This window comes from Nelumbo nucifera, chromosome 4 (genome assembly GCF_055504915.1).
Source record: "Nelumbo nucifera cultivar China Antique chromosome 4, China Antique-T2T, whole genome shotgun sequence".
Taxonomy (NCBI): Eukaryota; Viridiplantae; Streptophyta; class Magnoliopsida; order Proteales; family Nelumbonaceae; genus Nelumbo; species Nelumbo nucifera.
The window spans coordinates 81,257,099-81,278,174 of record NC_142652.1 but is presented as its reverse complement, the minus strand read 5'-3'; the positions used below and the strand labels follow the sequence as shown (position 1 = coordinate 81,278,174).

Sequence of the window (21,076 nt, the reverse complement as noted above, 5' to 3'; positions counted from 1 at the left end):
TATAACATATCTAAATGGAATGCGTAAAATTATAAAATATAATTAATGAACTCTTTATTTTATAATAAAATAATAAATAAAAGTTTAAGTTTTAAATTTTAGGAGAGCTATTTGGGCTTTCTAATTGGGTTAAGCCTAAAAGGATCATAGAATGGTATAAAGTCCCCAAACCTTATTAGAAACCGCACCAAACCGTAATTTGATTTAAAAATTTCTTAAACCGAAAATTTCCGATTTAGTTTGAGATCTTCTCCAAGCTACATCGAACCGGACCGTAAACACCCTAAACCTCACAACATGTTCATAATCGCATGAATGATAATATACAAGTACAGGAGATGTGGTTGAAAATGCAAAGTGGGATCTATTCTTCACAAATGGGCGCCTCATCGCCATGCATTGGGAACATCTCCTGTGATTAATAACTAATAAGTATGGGAGAATTTCCCAATGCATGGTAGGATGTGCGTGTGAGGTGCCAGGTGTGAGGAGAAGATCCAATCTCTAAAATGCTACGAGATTGGTGTGAGGCATGCTCAACCAGGAGCAAATCCGATCTCTCATTGGGCATGTCTAATTGAGAAAGGGATATGCTCCTCACACATTGGCGCCTCACAGGCACATCCATTGTGCATTGGAAACATCTCCCGTGAATAATAACTTATAAGTACGGGAGATGTTCCTAATGCATGGTAGGATGTGCGTGTGAGGCGCCCTATGTGACTAGCAGATCCGGTCTCGATTTTGTAGCAGATCCAAAAGAACGAGAACCTGAGAAATGAGAACCCTAGAAGCCCTGGGCCTAACCGTCTAAGATGAGTTCAGGTTGGCGCCGCACTCGCGCCCAAAACACATCTAACCGTGCATTGGGCTCCCAATACACGGTTGGGATGTGCAGGGCAATACCTCTTCGATTGAGGGAATCACCAAAACCCTAGAAAACACTGCTGTTCTTTCTCGTTCAAAAGCCCCTCTCTCAACCATAAGCACTCGCGGTCGCGGCGGGTAAGAAAAGCAGCAGGCAGCAGGCAGCAGGAGCTGGAGCAGGAGAAGCAGAGGCAGCAATGGTATCCTCTCTCCCTCTCCCCCTTCCCCCCCTCTTTCCCTCGCGGTAAATGCCTTCTGTGTTGACGTTTCTCACTTATATCGTTTGTGATCAGGGTATCGACTTAGTTGCAGGAGGCAAAAGCAAGAAGACCAAGCGAACCGCCCCAAAATCCAATGATATTTATCTCAAGCTGCTTGTCAAGGTCCGTTCAGCCTCTTTTTTTTTTAATTTTTTTTTTCCGTTCTTATGTTCTCTCTTTTTCTTTGTAACCTCTCATCTGATTGTGTGATCGGATGTTCCTTGATCAGCTATATAGGTTTCTGGTACGGAGGACCGGAAGCAACTTCAATGCAGTGATTCTTAAGAGACTTTTCATGAGCAGGGTCAACAAGGCTCCGATGTCCCTTTCACGATTGATTCGCTACATGGAGGGAAAGGTTGATCCTTCTTATTCCATTTATTTTGTATTTTCTCTTATCTCAATTTCTTTACTCGGTTCTCTGCAACATTTCACCCTCTTCTGTACCTTGTTTTGTGCTTGACGATCTCAGGAGAATAAGATCGCGGTTCTTGTTGGAACGGTTACTGATGATACTCGGGTTTATGATGTACCGGCGTTGAAGGTGACGGCTTTGAGGTTTACAGAGACAGCGAGAGCTAGAATTTTGAAGGCAGGAGGAGAATGCTTGACATTTGACCAGCTGGCTCTCAGGGCTCCCCTTGGGCAGAACACAGTAAGGAGTTAAAATGCGTGTTTTTGCCATCCCATGCCTTCATTACTTTGTTTTAGTGGTACTTTTACTTAGTTGTATCGATTAATGGGTTGTGTATTTGGGGTTTTTCTCATCCATTTAATCGTTGAGACTAGAATACACTTCGTGGCTTTTGTTCGTTAGCATATTAACAACGTATGCTAGTGTAGCTGTCGGGAAAGGGTAAGGAGATTGGGCTACAATGATCGAGTAGCGGATGCATCATTTAGACATATATCTGGGTTTTCTGTGTTTGGGAGGTTATAGTAGTGGAAATTGTGGAAATCTGGAGTTTTCTATTTATGGAATTTTCTTATTCTAGTGTTTGAGAAACTTATTGTTGAAACCTCATTGAACTTGAGGTGACTATATATGCAATAGATGGCGTGAAGGCATTTCTTTTGGTTCTTTAGATCATTAAATGCCCTGTTTTCTTTCTTCCTGCTGCTTTATGAACGAAAGGATAAGACAAGATATGAATCTTCCCAGTGATTTAAAAGGCATGCCTAGGCGCACAGGTGAGGCGCATTTCAGGGTATGCAAGTCGCCTAGGTCCTAGTCTCAGTCCTTTCAGAAGGCTCATGCCTGGTGCGCCTAGGTGTGCGCCTGATGCGCCTTGTGCCTCAGTCCAGGTGTGCGCCTTTTGAAAATTTGCCGCTTTTTTGCCTTTTTTTGAACATAGCGGCTGGGCCGTGCCATGCCCCTCGAGAACCCCCAATTTGGTAATGTTGTTCATTCATTCATCCTAATAAAATGTCTTCTTAAAAAGCAAGTAAAACTATAAAATCATTATTTTTTGTGTGAAAACTAAGAATTTATGACCTAACGTGGACTTGTTTAGGCTTGCCTCGAGGGGTGTGGCACAAGGGCGGCTCGTAAAATCAGGAATATAATATGTTTTACATTACATTAGCTACGTGAAGTAATGCAATTGAGTGAAAAAAGAGATTAGAGGTTTTAAATGCTTGAAAATGTTTTATATTTTTGATTTTATTTTTAAATTCTCATTTGAATATGCTTTACATAATTACATCTTATGTTTATGTATTTTAATTTTAGATAATATGTTTTTTAAAACATTATTTTAAAAATTTAAGTTTATATATTTCTATTAATATTATGTTTAGTATTGTTTTTTATTTTTTTGATTTTTTGGCTTTTTTTATGAATTTTCTGACATTTTTTTTGATTTTTTAGCAATTTTTTATAATTTTGCGCCTTGCTTCTAAAAAGGCACGCGTCTTGCCTTGCACCTTGTGCCTCAGGTGCAAATTGACCCCTGTGCCTTTTTTGCGCCTTGTGCTTTTAAAACACTGAATCTTCCCAAAGAGAAAGGCAATCACCAAAGACAACTAGTATCTTCTGTTGACCCCCTAACTACTGTGCTCGAATTCCATTCAATTTCTGATGCTACCAAAGTATCAAATCCTTGATCTAGGGGTGTGGATGGGTTGGGGTAAGCCTCTGGGGGTGAGTTAGGATTTTACGACTCCATTATGGGAACCTTGGTTATGTTAACTGGTGGAAAGTGTGTTTCTTTCATTGCCCAGAATCTCTATCTGTGTTGTATCTCCAATATTTCTTTAATTATTTTTTATTATCAATCACAATCAATAATCTTCAATATTTGTTTTGTTTTGTGGCCGAGTATATTGGGAACATGTGGGTCAATGCCATGAAAATAATAACTGTGTTTTAAATTGTAGAAGGTTGAATTGAATTGAATCATGAGCCATATTGTTACTGAATAAATGCACACACGTACACAAAAAATTCTTTTATTTGATGGATAGCAAAATACTTTTGTTACTGAAATAAAATAAAAGTTGATACAAAGAGATGTGGCTAGCCTTGTCTCTAACCACCCTATACTTTTAAAATTATAATTGTAACTACCTTTGACAATCCAAACAACAATAGAATTGTTATCTGTCCACCCCTTGGCCAGTCCATTTACAGATGTAGGTAAGAAATTGAGAGTTGCTCCCAACCTTCAATTAGCTGCTGCAACTCTCTTATAGCATCTCTGTATTTCGATGGCCCATCTTTATTACCCCTAAGTCACCTGGTTACTGCATTCGGGTCAACTTCAACAATTATATTCCTGAAGTTCAATAGTTTAGCCCTTCTAAGGCCTTGGACTCTTGGAGGGCTGCCCAAACTTCTGCTGTGGTGGAGTCTCCTATCCCCTAAGGCGTTGAGTATAGTGCCAAAAATTCTTTCTTCATTTCTGTATATAATTCATGATTGGCCTGGATTTCCAATGCTGCAGCCACCAAAGTTAATTTATGAGATTAGGAGGGGTCCAAACAGCCATGATCAAGATTTTAGCAACCAAGGAATCTGACATCTAGTTCCAATTTCTCATAATGTCATCCAGTATACATGGGGGAGAATAACTCTAAGTCTTGACTCAGTGAATCACTTTGATTGGTATATCCTCTAAAATCTCTTATGCTGATCTCTCCTTGTCATTAAGCAGTCTTGCATTTCTTTCTTTCTATATACAGCGAAGAATAGCAGCTCTTGTGCATCTCCAAAGGACTTCACCTTTCTTCTTAAGAGTTGAGAAAAAAAGGATCCAAGAAAAAAACTCTTCAAGTCCTAGGGGGGACTCGACCTACCACCAAAAGTGAGAAGAAAAACATTCAATATAACAGTTGCAAATTTACGGGAGATTTGTAAGTGGAATGTGTTCTCACCACTTGGCACTTGCTCTGTAGAGAAGGAAAAGGTGGGTTGATAGAATCATAGAAACCAGAGTTATCACATGCATTGGTTTTGTAATGGAACACTACCCATCAAAAAGCTCTAATTTTTGGAAAAACTTTGGCTGTTGGCCCCAATGGTGTGGGCTGTTGAGGAGCTTCTTCCACATGACATGTTACCATGGGTGTGGCTCAAAAGAATAATTGTCCTCAATATTCTTTTGACCAAAACGACAAACAGGGGACTGAATTGGTTGACATGCCATGTGGAGGAAGTTTCTCAACATCCTAGTCTGTTGGCTCTCAACAGCCAAAGTTTTCTCTAATATTTGGTGGTATTGGTCCTCTCCAAATGGCTTTCACTGGGCAAGAAATGGGGGATGAGGCTCTCTTCCAATGGTTGAAAAGAAAGAGGCACATGCAAAGGTAATACAGGCAGATGTGGTCCAAATTCTGGAAACAGAGGCTAGGGGTCAATAAAAACACCCTTCAAAAGATCTAGAAGGGCTAAAATATCTAAAGTTTCATGATCCCTGGTTTTTCTATGAAGTCTCAAATTCCAATTCAGACCATGGTCAGAGATAAATGCACAGTTAGACACTACACATTCTTTATTAGAAAAATAATCTTATTCCATTGTTAATTGTATATGTACTCAACAAAACAGAAGTTGCCACTTGTACAACCACAGGTCCATGGCTGCCAAAGCATATGGTGGATTCTAGATAAAATTGGATCACTTAGTTGCATAGGTGGTTATGGTTCATTCTCTATTATTCTTTACGTAATTTTATTGTGTTTGTGAGATGTCTTTTCTCAGATCCAAGTCTGATTGTTGTACACAAGGATTAGATGGTGCAAAATGAGAAGATGGTGATATCTTTCTGTTAAGGGGTTTTGTTTGGTTAGGTGGAGGGCATTTGGGTTTTGGACATTGTCCAAGAACCCAAGAATTGGTCGTGGTGGTGATTGATGTGCTTTGGAGTTCCTTCATGCCCAGTAGAGCTGTAAATGGATTGGGTCTGGTTCAGGGCAGGGTTTATCTGTTCTGCCCTAACCAATTATAAATCAGTTCTATAAAATAGACCCAAAACCAAACAATTATTAATCAGGAAAACTGGTTGTGATCCAATCATAACAGTAGAGATGTAAATGGATTGGGTCTGGTTCAGGGAAGGGTTTATCAGTCCTGCTCTAACAAATTGTAAATCAGTTCTATAAAATAGACCCAAAACCAAACCAATTATTAATCAGGATAACTGGGTCTGGTCCAATTATAATTGACATCTATATACTCATGATTGTAACAATTTAAAGCCTCATATTTGTCTTTCGATAGCATAACCTTAATAAATATTTTATATGTTGATAAAACAAGTGTCTTAACCTAACTTGTCTTATATACTGTCTTGGAAATTTACACTTTTACAGTTACAAAAAAATGACATACCCTTTTAGACATGAAATATAACAAAAATTACAAGAAAACGAGGACATCCTTGTATATTTTTAACTATATAATCAGTGCAGGTCTTAATTGGTTTGGAACAGCAAGAACCTGTCCTGGCCCAATTATTAATTGGGACAAAGCAAAAGAACTAGAATAAACATTATCAGTTTGATTGGTTTGGTTCTAGTGGGTAGACTCGGTCCATTGATAGCTCTTATGTCCTGGCTCTTGAGTTGACTCTAGCACCCTTGGTTAGGTCTCATGTTTGGTAAATCTGAACTCTGATCTCTGAAAAAAAAGTTGCGCAGGCAACTTTGAAGTTTTAACTGTTGAAAATAACTTCTCTGTTTTTATGAATTCAAGTAAAGTGATATTAGTTGATATTCTGAATATTGCAACCTCTAAAAAATATCTATGCTATAGTTTTATCCCTTGAATACATATCTTAACTCTTAAGTAAACATATTTCTGTAATGTCATATTATTGTAAGTTATATCTTATTGAATGCCATATATTCTATAACTTATTTTATATTTAGATATTATATACTATATAGTGTTATTTTAGATGTTGTAATATAATACCATATTTTATTATATGGGGAGATTAGTGAAACTTTTATGGGCAATTGCAAGATTGTCAAAGGACAATACTGTCCAAATAACCACTAACCTATGAAAAGCAATTTCTTCAGACTTTAGAGGTTAGCCTGTTCTACCAAATTCCACCTTGAACCTGTTCCTTTTTCACTGTTCTTCTAATTACAGATTTTTATAGGCCTTGCGGTCTTTTGATAATTGGAATGATGGACAACATGAACATCCTAGTTAAATTTTTTGATGAATGAATGATATTTTATTAAATAGAGATAGAAATAGTACAAGCATGAAGCACTCTAAGAGGAGGCACGAGGTGTTACCTCCCCTTAAAGGTGGTTCCATACCCAACTCTGCCAAAGCATTTTCTGATCTACTAACCCACTGAAAGCTAATTGACATGGTGCTCGTAAGCCATTTGACTTTTTTGATGATGTCCCCATATCTCCAAACAACAGTTTTTGGGTCAGATATCCATTCTATTATCACCTTAGAGTCTCCTTCAACTATCAAATTAGTCACTTCAAGTTGATTGGAAATCTGTAGTCCTTGTACCACAGCTAATATCTCAGCCCTTGTAGAGTCTCCATAACCCATTGGACTTGAGAATAAGGACAGAATGTTGCCATTCTTATTCCTTAAGATCCCTCCTATACCCGAAGGTCCTGGATTGCCTTGATTGCTCCCATCACAGTTCAACTTCACAATTCCTTTTGGAGGGGGTAACCAACTTGCTTGTGTTCTATTTTCTTGGATGATGTGGAGGTCATTGCTGCCCAACTCCTTCGAAGGTCATCACTAGAGTAATCCACAAAGAGATCAGTAGTCTTTAGCCAAAGGATTGCTCTTGTATACAATCCTTTATTTCAGCAATGCTTCTTTCCTTCTAGAAAATTCTGGCATTTCTTTCCTCCCAAATGGTCCATAAGAGGGCTACCCTAATACATTTCCACATTACTTTCCCTCTCTTTGTTGGCCAACCAAAAAAGATGGATCAAAAGGCAGATTTACTTCAGGAGGCAGGTTCCACCTGTACCCAAACAACATAAAAACCCAATTCCAAATATTTACTGTATAAGAGCAAGAAATTAGTAGGTGATAACAGTCCTCATTCTGCACTTTACATAAAATGCACCAATTGGGGGACAAGCATGAATAAGGTCTCTTTTTTTGTACATTGTCCACAATATTAATTTTACCATAATACACTTCCCAACAAAAACAAGCAATTTTAGGTGGAATTGGCCTTGACCAAACTTCTTTAATTTAGAACAACAAAGGGGAAGGAGTAGAGCAATAGACTTAAAAAAGGAAGAACAAGAGGAGCCACTCGAGGTCAAAGACCAAATTCTTCTATATGGTTTAGGAGGGTCCAAAAAACAGAATCAAGTAAAAGTAAGAGCTTAGAGGTAGAAATCGATTCCTCATCCCTCAACTTCTACGGATTTCAAAATTCCAATTAAGAGATAATGGGAGGATGAGGGGAGAAAGAAACCTTGAACCTCGAAATAGGCTCCTTTTTATAGAGGGAAATAGAAAAAAGGAGGGATAGAGGTCTAGTAATGGTTGGTTGCCCACCCAAACATCTTCCCAAAAAAGCATAGAATTACCATTGCAGGCATCATACCTTACGAACTTTAGAAATTTTGGTAGGATGCCAAAAATCGCCTTCCAAGGTGTAGTGAGTGTGGCCCGTTGAGATACCCCGGCATCCCAACCATATTCAGAACAGCCATTGGATACTAACCACCACCTCATGCCACAATCTCTCTTTCCAGAGGCCACCTCCATAATCACTTGCCCAAAAGAGCTTCATTCTTATTTACTAGGTTCCCTAACCCTAAGCCCCCTTGTTCCTTATTTCGACTCACCACTTCCCATCTAATCAAATGATCATTTTTCTCTTCACTTGGTTCCTACAAAAAATCTCTCATCAACATCCTGGTTAATTTTAAGCATTTTACACTGTTTTAAATGTGGGAAGCATTCTAAAGGTGTACCCTTTTCTCCAAAAAATAATAAGTTCCAAGAGCAGGAGGGCACAAGGCATAGAGGTGCCATTTTTGAAAAAAAATCAAAACGAAAGCAACTTTTTCAAAAACCTTATTAGCTCAATTGGCCAAGAGCAACTCATTATTGACATGAAGGCACCTTTTATGTTCTAATTCAACATATGCAACATGTATTATATTTACAATCTATAATGCATCATGTTTCCTATTCAACACTAAATTCATGGTTAATTCATCAAAATATATCAACACTTCAGGACAAGGTGCATTTGACAAATTGAACCCTGCCTGTCAGTCCCTTTCAAAACACAGATTTAATGTATTTTAGTAATCTTGGTTTTCTTCTTAGAAACTGGCTTGACTTGTTTATCAAAAAAAAAAAAAACTGGCTTGACTTGTGTAGATGCCGTTTATTTATAATAAAAATAAGATGAGCTAAATGTTGTGTAGTTCCTTTGTGAATATGCATAGTTTATAGTGTGATGCCTTCTCATTTCTATAGTGCTTGCAACTGAGGGTTCTTATGGTGTGTTTGACATAAGAATCTGAATGGAAGGTTTTGTCAGATGAAGACCTCAAGCCTTGGGCATATTGTGCATAATGCATCCTCCCATGCCCCGGGATTGTGCTTTTACAGTGTATATAATTTTGGCTTCCTCTGTGCTTGCTCAAAAATATCATAGGATGCCATGTTTCACATGCATGTGGCAAGTCTTCTTGCAGGAAGAAGATCAGTTATGCATCCTTATTATGCTTGCTATTGTTGATTAAAGTCTACGTTCTGGCATGAGTCGTTCATTTGATGTTTTCTTTCCACAGCCTATGTTTTTTACTTAAATTTGACATTTTCTGCATAGTTCGCATTCTGTTTATTAGACCAATTATAATTATTACTACATCTTAGTTGTAAATTACATGTTCGCTTTCTTTGTCCCTGTTACAGGTTCTTCTCAGAGGTCCTAAGAATGCTCGTGAAGCAGTGAAACATTTCGGCAAGGCTCCAGGTGTGCCTCATAGCCATACCAAACCCTATGTACGGTCCAAGGGGAGGAAATTTGAGAGGGCTCGAGGGAGAAGAAACAGCAGGGGATTTAGGGTCTGAGTCATTTGTCATGCTTTCTCTGGAGGTGTTTGTCATGCACTGTTCTGGCTCAATTTTTGTGAAGACATCTTTTATCTTTTGGCGAGCAATTTTTTGTTGGACATCTAGCCATCTAGGTATCTAGGCTTTATTTTTTCCTTTTTATCTTGTGAAATGTTGGATAATTTGAGCATTGGCAATTCTAAAATGAATAGTAGTAATCATTACATGCATAAGTTTGGCCATGCATTGTTTCCTTGGATACAAGAGTTAAAACTTAACTTTTATTTGATACTTGATGGATCCTTTTTCTTTTGGGATTTTGATCAATTCTACTCGATGGGTCTTATGTGCCTGGAATTGGATGTGATAATGACATGGAGAATGAGATTCTCTTTCCAAACCCCGGTAATTGGATCCAATTTGTTCTAATGTCATAATTTGTCATTTTGCTTTTTACCCCAGTTTATACTTTACTTTACATGAAAGTTCAGAATGTCTATTTTGGTAGAATCCGGATTTCCTCGCAAAATGTTCCTCACACCCACCTCACAGCACTTGCAGCCGTGCATTTGAGAACATATCTCTGATCTCTCCAAATAAAAACTTACAAGTACGAGATATTCCCAATATGCGGCTGCAGCATGCTGTGGGATGGGTGTGAGGTGGAACTCCGAACTCATTTTGATAGAGAAAAAAAAGTGGTAAAGAATTCATGTAATTGTTATAGATAATCAACAGAAAAATAGGTAATGAAACTCTGTTGAATTACAAATTTATATGCTTAGTCTGTGCAGTCTTTGAGTTTGGTTTAATTTTAGTTTTGTAACTACACAGACTAGTGACTGTTCTGGTGAACTAGTTGACCTTGTAGCAGACTAGTGCTAGAATAATGGAAGTGGTCCTCCTAAGTATTCCAGCATTCAATATCAAATAACTCTTGGGTTTTCTTCAAACTAACTCCTAGTTCCTCAGCATTTCAACATTGGAAAGCAAAATCCTAGGCTAGAGAGCCTAGGCTCTCGGGTTTTCTTCATGGTTCATTCCACTATCGTGCCCTGTTTTTTGGTTTCTGGTGGGACTAGAGAGCCTGGGGAAGACTAGATGTGTAGACCTGTGATGCCGGAAAGGTTTGATATGGGAAGACGGCGGGTTTCTTTAAAGATCTTGAGGTGATTATTCTGCAAATTTGATAAAAGTATGTTTTATACTTTTATTCTTTTATTACAAGTTTCTGAGAAAACAATAGGTGAAATTGAGAGAGAAGGGCGTAGTGGGTTTTGTAAGAAGATGCAAGAGTTTTTTATTTTTATTTTTATTGCTTCATGGGCTACACAATGGGGGGTAGTTTGACTTGACGATATTTGGATCGGTTTGGGCCAGACAAACTTGATTCAAGTTTGGATGGCACTAGCGAGGACCCGTGCGATGCACGAGAAAATCTGTAATATTGAATGATGTTATTTATTAAATGAATTTTGATCAACTTTAAATAAATAAAAATAATTACAAAAGCTAATAATTAACAATTATATAGAAATGACAACGGGGTGGGATTAGGGCGTGGCACCCCCTCCTTGTCTCCACCTTGTAGTTAAAACACTCTACCCCATCCCGACCCTGTTTTTGATGTTGGGCGTGTTCAAGGCAAGGCACCCACTCCTCATTAAAGACGGGGAATTCTCGAATTTTTTGATCCTTGTCCTTGTTGTTGAGCAGGTTAAGGGAGAGGCACCCACTCGTATTAGGGATAGGGAATCCTTAAATTTCCCCTGCCCCGTCCCTGATGTTGGGGAGGGTTCGGGGCAATGCACCCACTTCCTATCCCTAACGGGGAATCCTCAAATTTTTCCTACCTTAAGACAACCACCTAAAAATAATCTAATTTTTGGATATAGGTTTATGGGAATATAGGGGTATTTTAGGTAGGGGTGAGCATTATTCGGTTAAAACTGAAAAACCAAATTGAAAAATTTTGGTTTTAGTTTTTTCGTGGCTACACAAAATCCCAACCCTTCCACCTAAAAATTTTAGGGCTACAAAACCCACGAGTAGGGATGGCAATTTTTCCCATCCTCGTTGAGTACCCGACATCCTCGACTAGGCGGGGATGGGGATGGGATTAATAGGAATACTCGATTGGGGATGGGGAGTGAAGTCCATACCTTGCCTCAACCCCGATTATATATATTAAATATTTGTATATATATTATATTAATATAATATAATCTATGTTGTTTATAATATTATTTATATTATATATATTTAAAATATTATTTATATTTTAACGTTTCCTTTATTTTAAATAAATACATTTTTGAAAACAAACGTTTAATTAAAAAATTTGGGGATTCAAGTCCCCAGTGGAAAACCGTCACCGTTAGGGACCAGGGATGTAGACTAATTTTTTTCCCAACAGGGGTCGAGGTTAGAGATGGGGATAAATTTAAAACTCTGGGTTGGGATAGGGAGTATGATCCCTGCCCTAAACCCGCCCATTGCCATTCCTACTTGGGGGTCATCCCTAAGCCCATAAATATTAGTTCTAATAATATTACATTTATATTTATTGAAATAAAATTTTAAATGAAAAATCCCCAATAATTTTAATTATTAAATTTGTGATTATTAATATTTTAACTAATATTAAATTTTCAATAATTATATATTATATTATATAAATAATATTATTTATATTATATATATTATTATTTAATTTTAACTTTCCTTTCTAAAAACAAACTTTTAATTAAAAAATTTGGGGATTTAGGTCCTCGACTGATAGGGAACCTGTCTCCATTGGGGATTGGGGATGTAGGCTAATTTTTTTTTTCCTTATGGGGATAGGGGTTAGAGAGGGAACTGATTTAAAACTTGGGATCAAGACGGGGAGTATGATCCCCGTTCCAAACCCACCCATTGCCATTCCTAATCGGGGGGGGGGGGGGGGGGGTCATCCCCCAAGCCCATAAATATAGTTCCAATAATCATGGTAATTATAAATGTAGTATCCAATACTACAAGGTGCCAACCAACGGGTTGGTACGGTCTCTTGTTGGTCGTAGCGGAGACTTGAGATTGAATCCCGCCTACACCTGGGTTGGGGGATGAGCTACCCCCTTTGTGTAGCCCTTCAAAAGATATAAAAAATGTAGTATCCAATACTTATAAAAATTATTAAAAATTTCCAATACTTGTTAGAAGTTATATAGTTTAACTTTCACTAAATTAAATTACCAAAATCAGTAATTTTTAGTAATTAAAATGCAAATAACATTTTAAATATATTTTGATATATATGTATATATATATAATATGCAAAATATTATAAATAATATTATGTATTTAATAGAATATATATACACATATTTAATATATACAATTGGGGTCAGGGCGAGGTGTGGACTTCACTCCCCATCTTCGTCTTGGTCCCCAATCAGGTATTCCTATTAAGGTTTATTAGGCTTAAAACTTATAGCTCTATGGGGCTACACAACCCGATGATGGGGATGACAATTTTCCCCATTTCCATCGAGTATTCGGCCTCCTTGACCAGGCGGGGACGGAGATAGAGACTACCTTAGCGGGGACAACTACACAACTTGATGGTAGGGATGGCAATTTTCCCCATCTCCATCGAGTAGTATCCAACTTCCCTGACCAAGTGGGGATGGGGATAGAGACTGCCTTAGCGAGGACATGGTGGGGATGGGATTAATAGGAATAACTGATTGGAGACCTGGATGGGGAAGGGGAGTGAAGTCCATACCCTGCCCGATAGGGATAGAGATGCTGGCTAAATACCTTTCTAAAAATAAACTTTTAATTAAAAAATTTAGGGATTCAGGTCCCTAATGGGGAATTCGTCTCCATCGGGGATCGGGATGCTGGCTAAACTTTTCCCGATAGGGATAGGGGTCAGGGATGGGAATTAATTTAAGACTTGGGATCGGGACGAGGAGTATGATCCCCACTCCAATCCCGCCCATTGTCATTCCTACCCAAGGGGTCATCTCCCAAACCCGTAACACCCCCAAAACCCATAAATATAGTTCCAATAATTATGGTAATTTTAAATGTAGATATACTTATGGAAATTATTAAAATTTTCCAATTATTTATTTGAATAATTGGAAGTTTTATAATTTAACTTTCATTAAATTAAATTACCAAAATCACTAAATTAAATATAGTTCCACCAAGTTGGGTGATGTGGCTCATTGTGACACTAGTAAATGCACTACCCATTCAAGTAGTAAAGTAGTGAATAAAGTATCGTTCCCACGAGGATTTAAGAAACAATTACTAATACTAAATTGAACATTTCTTATCTGATCAACAATAAATCAAAATTTTATTCAAAAGCTAAAAATCCTAAACTAAAATCTATCTAAATTATTGGCCTAATTTCCTTCAACTCAGGTTAGAAGAGTAAGCAGTTAATGTTAATCTCAGAATTCAGCAATCAATCAAATTGAATCATTCGAATAGATTGTGATTAAACCTTGGTTTGGTGAAACCCCAAGGTCATGAACAACCTCTTTCGAGTGCATGTTCATCCTATGCATTAGTGATGACCCCCATATATCTATTAAAGATCTAATCCCATGCATGCATTTCTTCAAACACTTTTAAGACATCAATTCAAATCTGAATTGATCAGCAACTGAATTGTACAAGTTATCTCTAACATTGCATTCAATTCAGTTCTTGAATAGTAGATCTGAATTCCTAGAGTCTTTCTCAAGCACTCTAAGAATTCCAAGCTTAGATCAATTCGGCAAATCTGAAAATTTGTAGATTTGAATTATCTTTCAAGCAATTCAAATCTTGCAATCTCAGATTTAAGAATTTAGATACGAGTTTTGAAAGTTTAATTGGCTGAATTGATCTACAATTAACTCCTATTCAAGAAACTTCAAGAACAAATCACACCCATTCAAATGAATCAAAAATAAATTGATTGCTGATATGGAATTTTACCAACTTAATTACATCAAGAAAGAATGGAAGATGTAGAAAGAAAAAATTACAACAAGGAAGCTGAATTCGAATCAAAGGAAAATGAAAATAGAATATAATTATTACAATAGATTTCTGAATAAAAAACCCCAAATTTCAAATTCACATTCTCTTCTTACTAGCTTGACTTAAACTCCTTCAGCCCTTATTCTTCTCCTCCTTGCGCCTAGCCCTTATTCTCTTATCTTCAAAGTATTCGAACCTCTAGAAGTAGGAGAACCTTTCTCTCAAGCAATTGAACACTTCTCCCCCATTCTAGATGCCTCCTTATATAGATTTTCAAGGGGGTTCTTTCCCATTCTTGAAGCCTCTAGAATGGGGTGTATTACACCATCTTCTTGAACTTTTTAGAGTTTTCTCTTGAAAGCCTTCTAAGGGTTGCCGCTCCTAACTCTTTGGGTTGCACTTAGGCTCCCTCTTAGCACATGATAGTTATACTCTAGGCTGCTCTTTTGGGCTGAGAATGGGCTTTCTCTACTGGGCTGAATTTTACTCTTTGGTAGGCTTTATTTTCTTGGGTTTTTTCAAGGAATCGACTTGTACTTCTTGGGCTGAGGTGTGCTCTCTTGCTTCCATAATCGGACTGGGCTGAATTTGGTTTTTTTGGACATTTTTTTCTTACCTTTTGCCTTCTTTTTCTTGAATTAATTACCCCTGAAATCTTTTCTTAACATTAAGCTAAATTAGGGCAAAATTAAATAAAACCGACTTCTTGGGCCAAAGTATGCTCTCTTGCTTCCATAATCGGACTGGGCTGAATTTGTTTTTTTTACCTTCTTTTTTTACCTTTTACCTTATTTTTTTTGAATTAATTACCCCTGAAATCTTTTCTTAGCATTAAACTAAATTAGAACAAAATTAAATAAAACCGACATAATAATCCATACAAAGACCTCATAAATTATAAATAAATTGTATGTTCATCATTGGATCTGCGAAAGTGCACCCTGAAGTATGTATTGCAGGTGACCTCATCCTCAAGGACCTCAACCATCTGAAAATGGATCTCTAATTCGCCTGAGAGCGCTTTGTGTGGAAACACCTTCTCTTTCAACTGTTCAAAGAACCAGGAACTGATATTCTCAACTAGAAAAATTAAATATCACGGCTGAACACAAACACAGAAGACCATTACAGGTGTATTGGTCAATGCCTTACATCCCGACGGTCATATTTCTGAGGCTAAGCATTTTTAAAGCCAGTATACGGTATTTGGGAAGAGTGCAAATATAAATATCTCCACCGCAAAAACTCTGATGTACTTGCTCATCACAACAAAATTCTACCAGATAAAACTATTTTTATTTTAAGACAACAGAGTTCACACTAGACTTGCAAAGGAACAACATCAACTGATGGACTAAAGGGGGAGAAAAGAAAGAACATAACCCGATCAGAACTTCTGAATGAAGTCATGAATGTGTGCACTAATTTCATCAGCCCTTTCCTGGGTGATGAAGTGCCCTACTCCTTCCATTACAACAACTTCCTGCAGGAATGGCACATCTCTTTTGAAGCCACCGCCATGTATGTATTCCTTTGCACCTGGAGTAGTGTAGGTCACATCCTGGTCGCCCACAATAAACTTCGCTGGCACTTTCACTTGTACGTTAGTCCATGGTGCTGTGATCTCCCACGTTCTGAAACAAAGATGGGAGAAACATTACAATCTAAAAGCAATAAGCCAGTACTCTAGTGGAGGAGACAGGAGAAAAAGAAAAATGACATGTTAACATACAGGTCCAGAGCTCGGTAGTAGTTCAGTCCCCCGGTGAAGCCCTTTTGCTCGAATTTGGTAGCATAGTAGTTAACGTCTTCTTCTGTTAGCCAAGGAGGCAACTCATCAACTTGAGGGGCATCATGTAAGCCTCTAATACTTCCTTTAGGAAGGATGAGGGGGCCTGTTTTTTTATATGTTAGGAAATACTTCATTATTTTTGTAGCACCAGCTTGAGCAAACTCAGCTTCTATCTCTCCAGGTTCCTACAACATAATTAAGAATACCCACTTAAAAAATAAACAAAAGATTCGGTCTTCATGCCAATGAAATGCAGAACAGTCCATAACAACACCTACAAGTGAGAAAGATAAGCCACTGACCATTTTTTTTTTCTCTTTCAACATGATCAGTTAAGAGAATCATGCCGTTATCACCATGTTTTAAGTGGGTAAGCTGGGATTGGGAGGGAAGGACAAACAAAAGATTATGGACAGTGGTATTTATAATAATAACAGGGGATAAGTAGAATGTACTGTACCTCAGAATTCTGAATTCCACTGAGCTACAACAATTCACATTTCACCTACCCAACTGTACCATAGAGTTAAGATTTGTTGGGGTGGACTGAACAGTAACAGGCATTAAAGAGGGTTGGTCCCATAAAGGCTATTTCTCTTTTGGTTAACTGACGAAAGGTAAACAGAATTTTGTTGACAAGTAGAAAAGGATGTGGTACAGGGAAATAAAGAGGCTAGTTGACAAGAGGTTTGGAAATCCTAATAATCGTACAAGATGGGAATGCTTTACATAAAAAAAAAAAATCTAAAGCTTAACATTACTAATGAGGATACTGTTGTGTCCGAGTACAAAATCTCCATGTCACACATGGTGGAATTAATGGATGTCCAGTGGGAGAATTGGAAAAGGAAGGAGGTTATAAAGTAGAGCAGGGGAGGGAGAGTAGTTGTACAGCAACCCAATTCCAGGGATTTCTCACCAAAAATAAAATTCATTGGTGGTTGTCTGCAGATCGTAACCACCGATGCCAAATCAGATTTGTATTTTGTTATTTTAGCATGTAGGAATTGCATTATCTACCGGAGTCCTCTGCGGGAGGAAACCCCGTATCTGGATCTGATCCACTCTAAGCTATCGTCTGGTTTGCTACCCGTAAGACAGTAACATGGCATGCATGTGGATGCAGCTACGGATCAATTCATTAATATATGAAACGACTTGACAAGAGAGGGTTGCTCTTGCTGGGTGATGTAATCTGTTGCTGTAGCAGATCCCGAGTGCTATCGCTGTTCTATCTTATACAAAATCCGATTTAAGAATTTAAAGAATATTAATATATGAAACGACTTGACAAGGGAGGGTTGCTCTTGCTGGGTGATGTAATCTGTTGCTGTAGCAGATCCCGAGTGCTATCGCTGTTCTATCTTATACAAAATCCGATTTAAGAATTTAAAGAATAAAACCATAGATGGTGGAAATTGTGGATCAGAAATTCCAATAGCCGTGATTGTGACTTAAAATCAAAATAACTCTCAGATGGGGATTCCTCCGGTTAGGGGTCCAGAAGGAGAAAAAATAACAACAAATAGGGGAAGAATGAAAGATAAAGGCAAGCATCTATAGTAGAATAAATCGCCATTTGAAAATTGAAAAGGGAGCAGAAGAAACAACAAAACCTGAAATCTGCAGATGTAATAGTTATCCCCAAAAGCGGCTCGCAACCTCTGAACAGTCTTCCCGGCCGGATTTCGAGGCATAAAGGAGACGCTAAGGTTAACCAATGCCTTAACCCGGTCCGGCCGAAACAAGCAAAGATACCATGCGATGATTGCTCCCCAATCATGTCCCACCACAAAAACCTAGCAAACAAAATCCAGCCTAATTAACGAGACCCAAGTACAGAAAGCTGTTTAATTTTGCGGTGACAGAGAGGTATGTACCTGATCTTGGCCGAGGATGTTGAGGAGAGCGATAAGGTCGCCAACAATGTGAAAGACGGAGTAGCTAGTGATGGAAGGGGGAGCATCAGTATCTCCGTAGCCGCGGAGGTCAGGAGCGACGGCTCGGTAACCGCGGGCAGCAAGAGCGACGATCTGGTGCCTCCAACTGTACCATAGCTCGGGGAAGCCGTGAATGAAGAGAACGACTGGTCCTTCCCCTTTCTCCGCTATGTGCATGTTTATTCCATTCACGCTGACCATCCTATGTTCTATCCCCTCCATCTCTCTTCCTCTTCTTCCTCTCTCCTCTCTCACTCAGCTCAAGCTCTCTAATAGGTGGGGTGGAGGTGGGTTTCCTTCAAAATTTAAAGCAGAGTCTGAACTCCAGAACTTTAAATGCTTGCTCTGTTATTTTTTGCCCTCTCATGTAACAAATGTCTCTTGGCGTTGCGGCTGCAGTTGCAGTTGCGTGGAGCGAAGACGGGTCCTTTTCACGTGTATGTGGATGTAGGGAACGAGCCAACGAGGAGAACGAGTAAGGATTGGATTAGTTGAACGCAATATCTGTACATCGAAAATTCGGGCTTGCTCCTCACAGCACTTAGACGGTATATAGGGGTGATCATTTCAGCCCGGCCCGGGCCCGGGCCCACATCAGGCCCGTAAATTTTAGGCCTGGGTTTGGGCTTAATACTTCAAGTCTGGTCTGGTTCGGCCCGATCTGCATATATTTAAACTTACGCATTTTGTGTATAATGTATATATATGTATATGCTATTTTATATTATATTGTATATTTTATATATAAATATTATAACATCACATGTATAATTTATATTATATGTAATATTTTATATTACATAATGTATAAAAAAGTTTATATGTATATTATGCCATTTAATATATAGATATGTAATGTTTTATATGTGAGTGACATTGGCCCAGAATTAGGCCCGGCCCAGCCCGGGCTCGTATAGACCTGGACTAGGGCTTATGTTTCAGGCCCGGAACCCCAGGCTAGGCCAGGCCCGGGCCTAAGCTATAGCACTCATCATAAGTGCAAAGCCCAGACTGGGCCTACCCTGGCTCGGTCCATGATCACCCCTAGACAGTACGTTGGGAATATCTCCCCAACTTGTATATTGTCGTTATAATGTTATATCATAAATTTATTTATTTTTAAATATTATTGTAATTTTTTTTTAACTTAAATTTAATTTTTTTAGTTTAAATCTTTTTAACCAATCGACCAAATTGAAAACTGACTCAATCAATACATTTCGAGTTGGCCGGTTTTCATTAATGGTCATTCTGTTTCAGGTGACCAACTTTCCAACCTTGACTAGGTCAATTTGGTTGGCCAACAACCTACAATCGAACTGAACGATCCTTGAACACCCCTTATCTCAACTAAATTAATAGTTTAATCTCTAATAAATAACAATAGTTTAATCTTCAATAATTATTAAAAATTTATAGCAAAAATAAATAAATAAATAATAAAATATGATAATTAAAAAATACAATAAATACTAAAAATATATTAAATTAGTCAATAAATAGTGTAATCTCAAATAATAGTCTAATCTCTAATAAATACAAATCAATAAATTATAAAAAGTATATAATTACTAAAAATAAACTTATAACAAAAATACAATAAATACAATAAGCACAATAAATTAAATTTAAAAAGTTAAATAATAGTAGTTTAATCTTTAATAATTATTCAAAATTTTTTGTTTAATAACAAAAAAAAATAGATTTATACATAATATTGAAAATATATTTATCCAAAATACAATAAATAATTACTGAAAATACAATAAATATTAATTTTAGTATATAAATAAATATAAATTAACATTGCCAAATTATTATTAATAAATATTATTTGTTTTGAAAGTTAATTTCTGGAGTTAGTAATTGATAAAAGTGAAATTAGTTATTTACAATATTAATTATTTATTAAATTTAATAATTCATAAAATTATAATTTATACTATTATTACATAATTTCATTATTAATTTTTTAAAATGTTAAATTATTATTAATTTGAATATTATGAGACCTATTATAATTATTTTTCTACTTTTAAGAAAATTTTTCAATTTATTACATTATTTTGTTATTTTAAGTATATAAAAATTAGTTATGTTAAATATTTAAATAAATATGTAAAATATTTAATTTTATTTATTTTATAGTTATTGCATAATATTAAATATTTCATTATATAATTATTTAGCTATTTTTAATATTTTTATTTAAGATATTTAGTTATTGAAAATATTTAAGTAATATTTTTCTTTTTAATGTTAAAGTTTTATTATTTTAATAACATTTAAATTGATATTTCATAAAATTATAATGTATATTGTTAGTACATAATTTTGTGATGAATTTTGTAAAAATATAAAACTATTAATAAGTTAAATATTATTAAATCTATTATAATTAATTTTTATATTCTTAATAAATATTTTAAAGTTAATATATAATTTCATTATAATATTTAAATATTTCTTAAGTTTTTTAATTGAAACTTTATTTAGATAGATACAGACAAAAGTGAAGAGAGGATAAATAGGAATTAGAGATAGTTTAGGAGATAAATAGGAATTTGAGATAATTTTGGAGAAAGTGGGGGATAGTGGTGCCACTTGGATAGACATTAGAAAAGCAAATACCTCTTTCTTTGGGTTGGGAAAATCTTCTGGTAGCCCT

At 36.7% G+C, this 21,076-nt stretch overlaps 2 protein-coding genes across 2 annotated transcripts; one reads left to right on the top strand and one right to left on the bottom strand.

The window, feature by feature from the left end:
• The first annotated feature begins 919 nt into the window (after window positions 1–919).
• On the top strand, window positions 920–9,942 carry LOC104606198 (large ribosomal subunit protein eL18x). The gene is made up of 5 exons (XM_010271287.3): window positions 920–1,067; window positions 1,161–1,250; window positions 1,357–1,485; window positions 1,600–1,782; window positions 9,511–9,942. Exons 1-5 carry the CDS (start codon window positions 1,065–1,067, stop codon window positions 9,667–9,669), a joined length of 564 nt encoding a protein of 187 aa, XP_010269589.1. The 5' UTR covers window positions 920–1,064; the 3' UTR covers window positions 9,670–9,942.
• A 6,008-nt stretch (window positions 9,943–15,950) lies between these two features.
• LOC104606199 (epoxide hydrolase 3-like) lies at window positions 15,951–18,933 on the bottom strand. Its single transcript, XM_010271288.3, has 4 exons — window positions 18,349–18,933; window positions 18,085–18,267; window positions 16,409–16,653; window positions 15,951–16,310 (listed from the first exon to the last, which is right to left on the bottom strand). Exons 1-4 carry the CDS (start codon window positions 18,628–18,630, stop codon window positions 16,064–16,066), a joined length of 957 nt encoding a protein of 318 aa, XP_010269590.1. The 5' UTR covers window positions 18,631–18,933; the 3' UTR covers window positions 15,951–16,063.
• Between the last annotated feature and the right edge of the window lie 2,143 nt (window positions 18,934–21,076).

Bases quoted from the DNA above. Each gene is read 5' to 3' on its own strand.
- LOC104606198 (XM_010271287.3), top strand. The intron at 1,251-1,356 runs GTCCGTTCAGCC...TTCCTTGATCAG, and splicing joins ATCTCAAGCTGCTTGTCAAG to CTATATAGGTTTCTGGTACG. The intron at 1,783-9,510 runs GTAAGGAGTTAA...TCCCTGTTACAG, and splicing joins CTCCCCTTGGGCAGAACACA to GTTCTTCTCAGAGGTCCTAA.
- LOC104606199 (XM_010271288.3), bottom strand. From the start codon at position 18,630: ATGGAGGGGATAGAACATAGGATGGTCAGCGTGAATGGAATAAACATG. The intron at 18,268-18,348 runs GTACATACCTCT...TTTGTTTGCTAG, and splicing joins ACATCCTCGGCCAAGATCAG to GTTTTTGTGGTGGGACATGA. The intron at 16,654-18,084 runs GTTTTGTTGTTT...ATTATGTTGTAG, and splicing joins ATTACATCTGCAGATTTCAG to GAACCTGGAGAGATAGAAGC.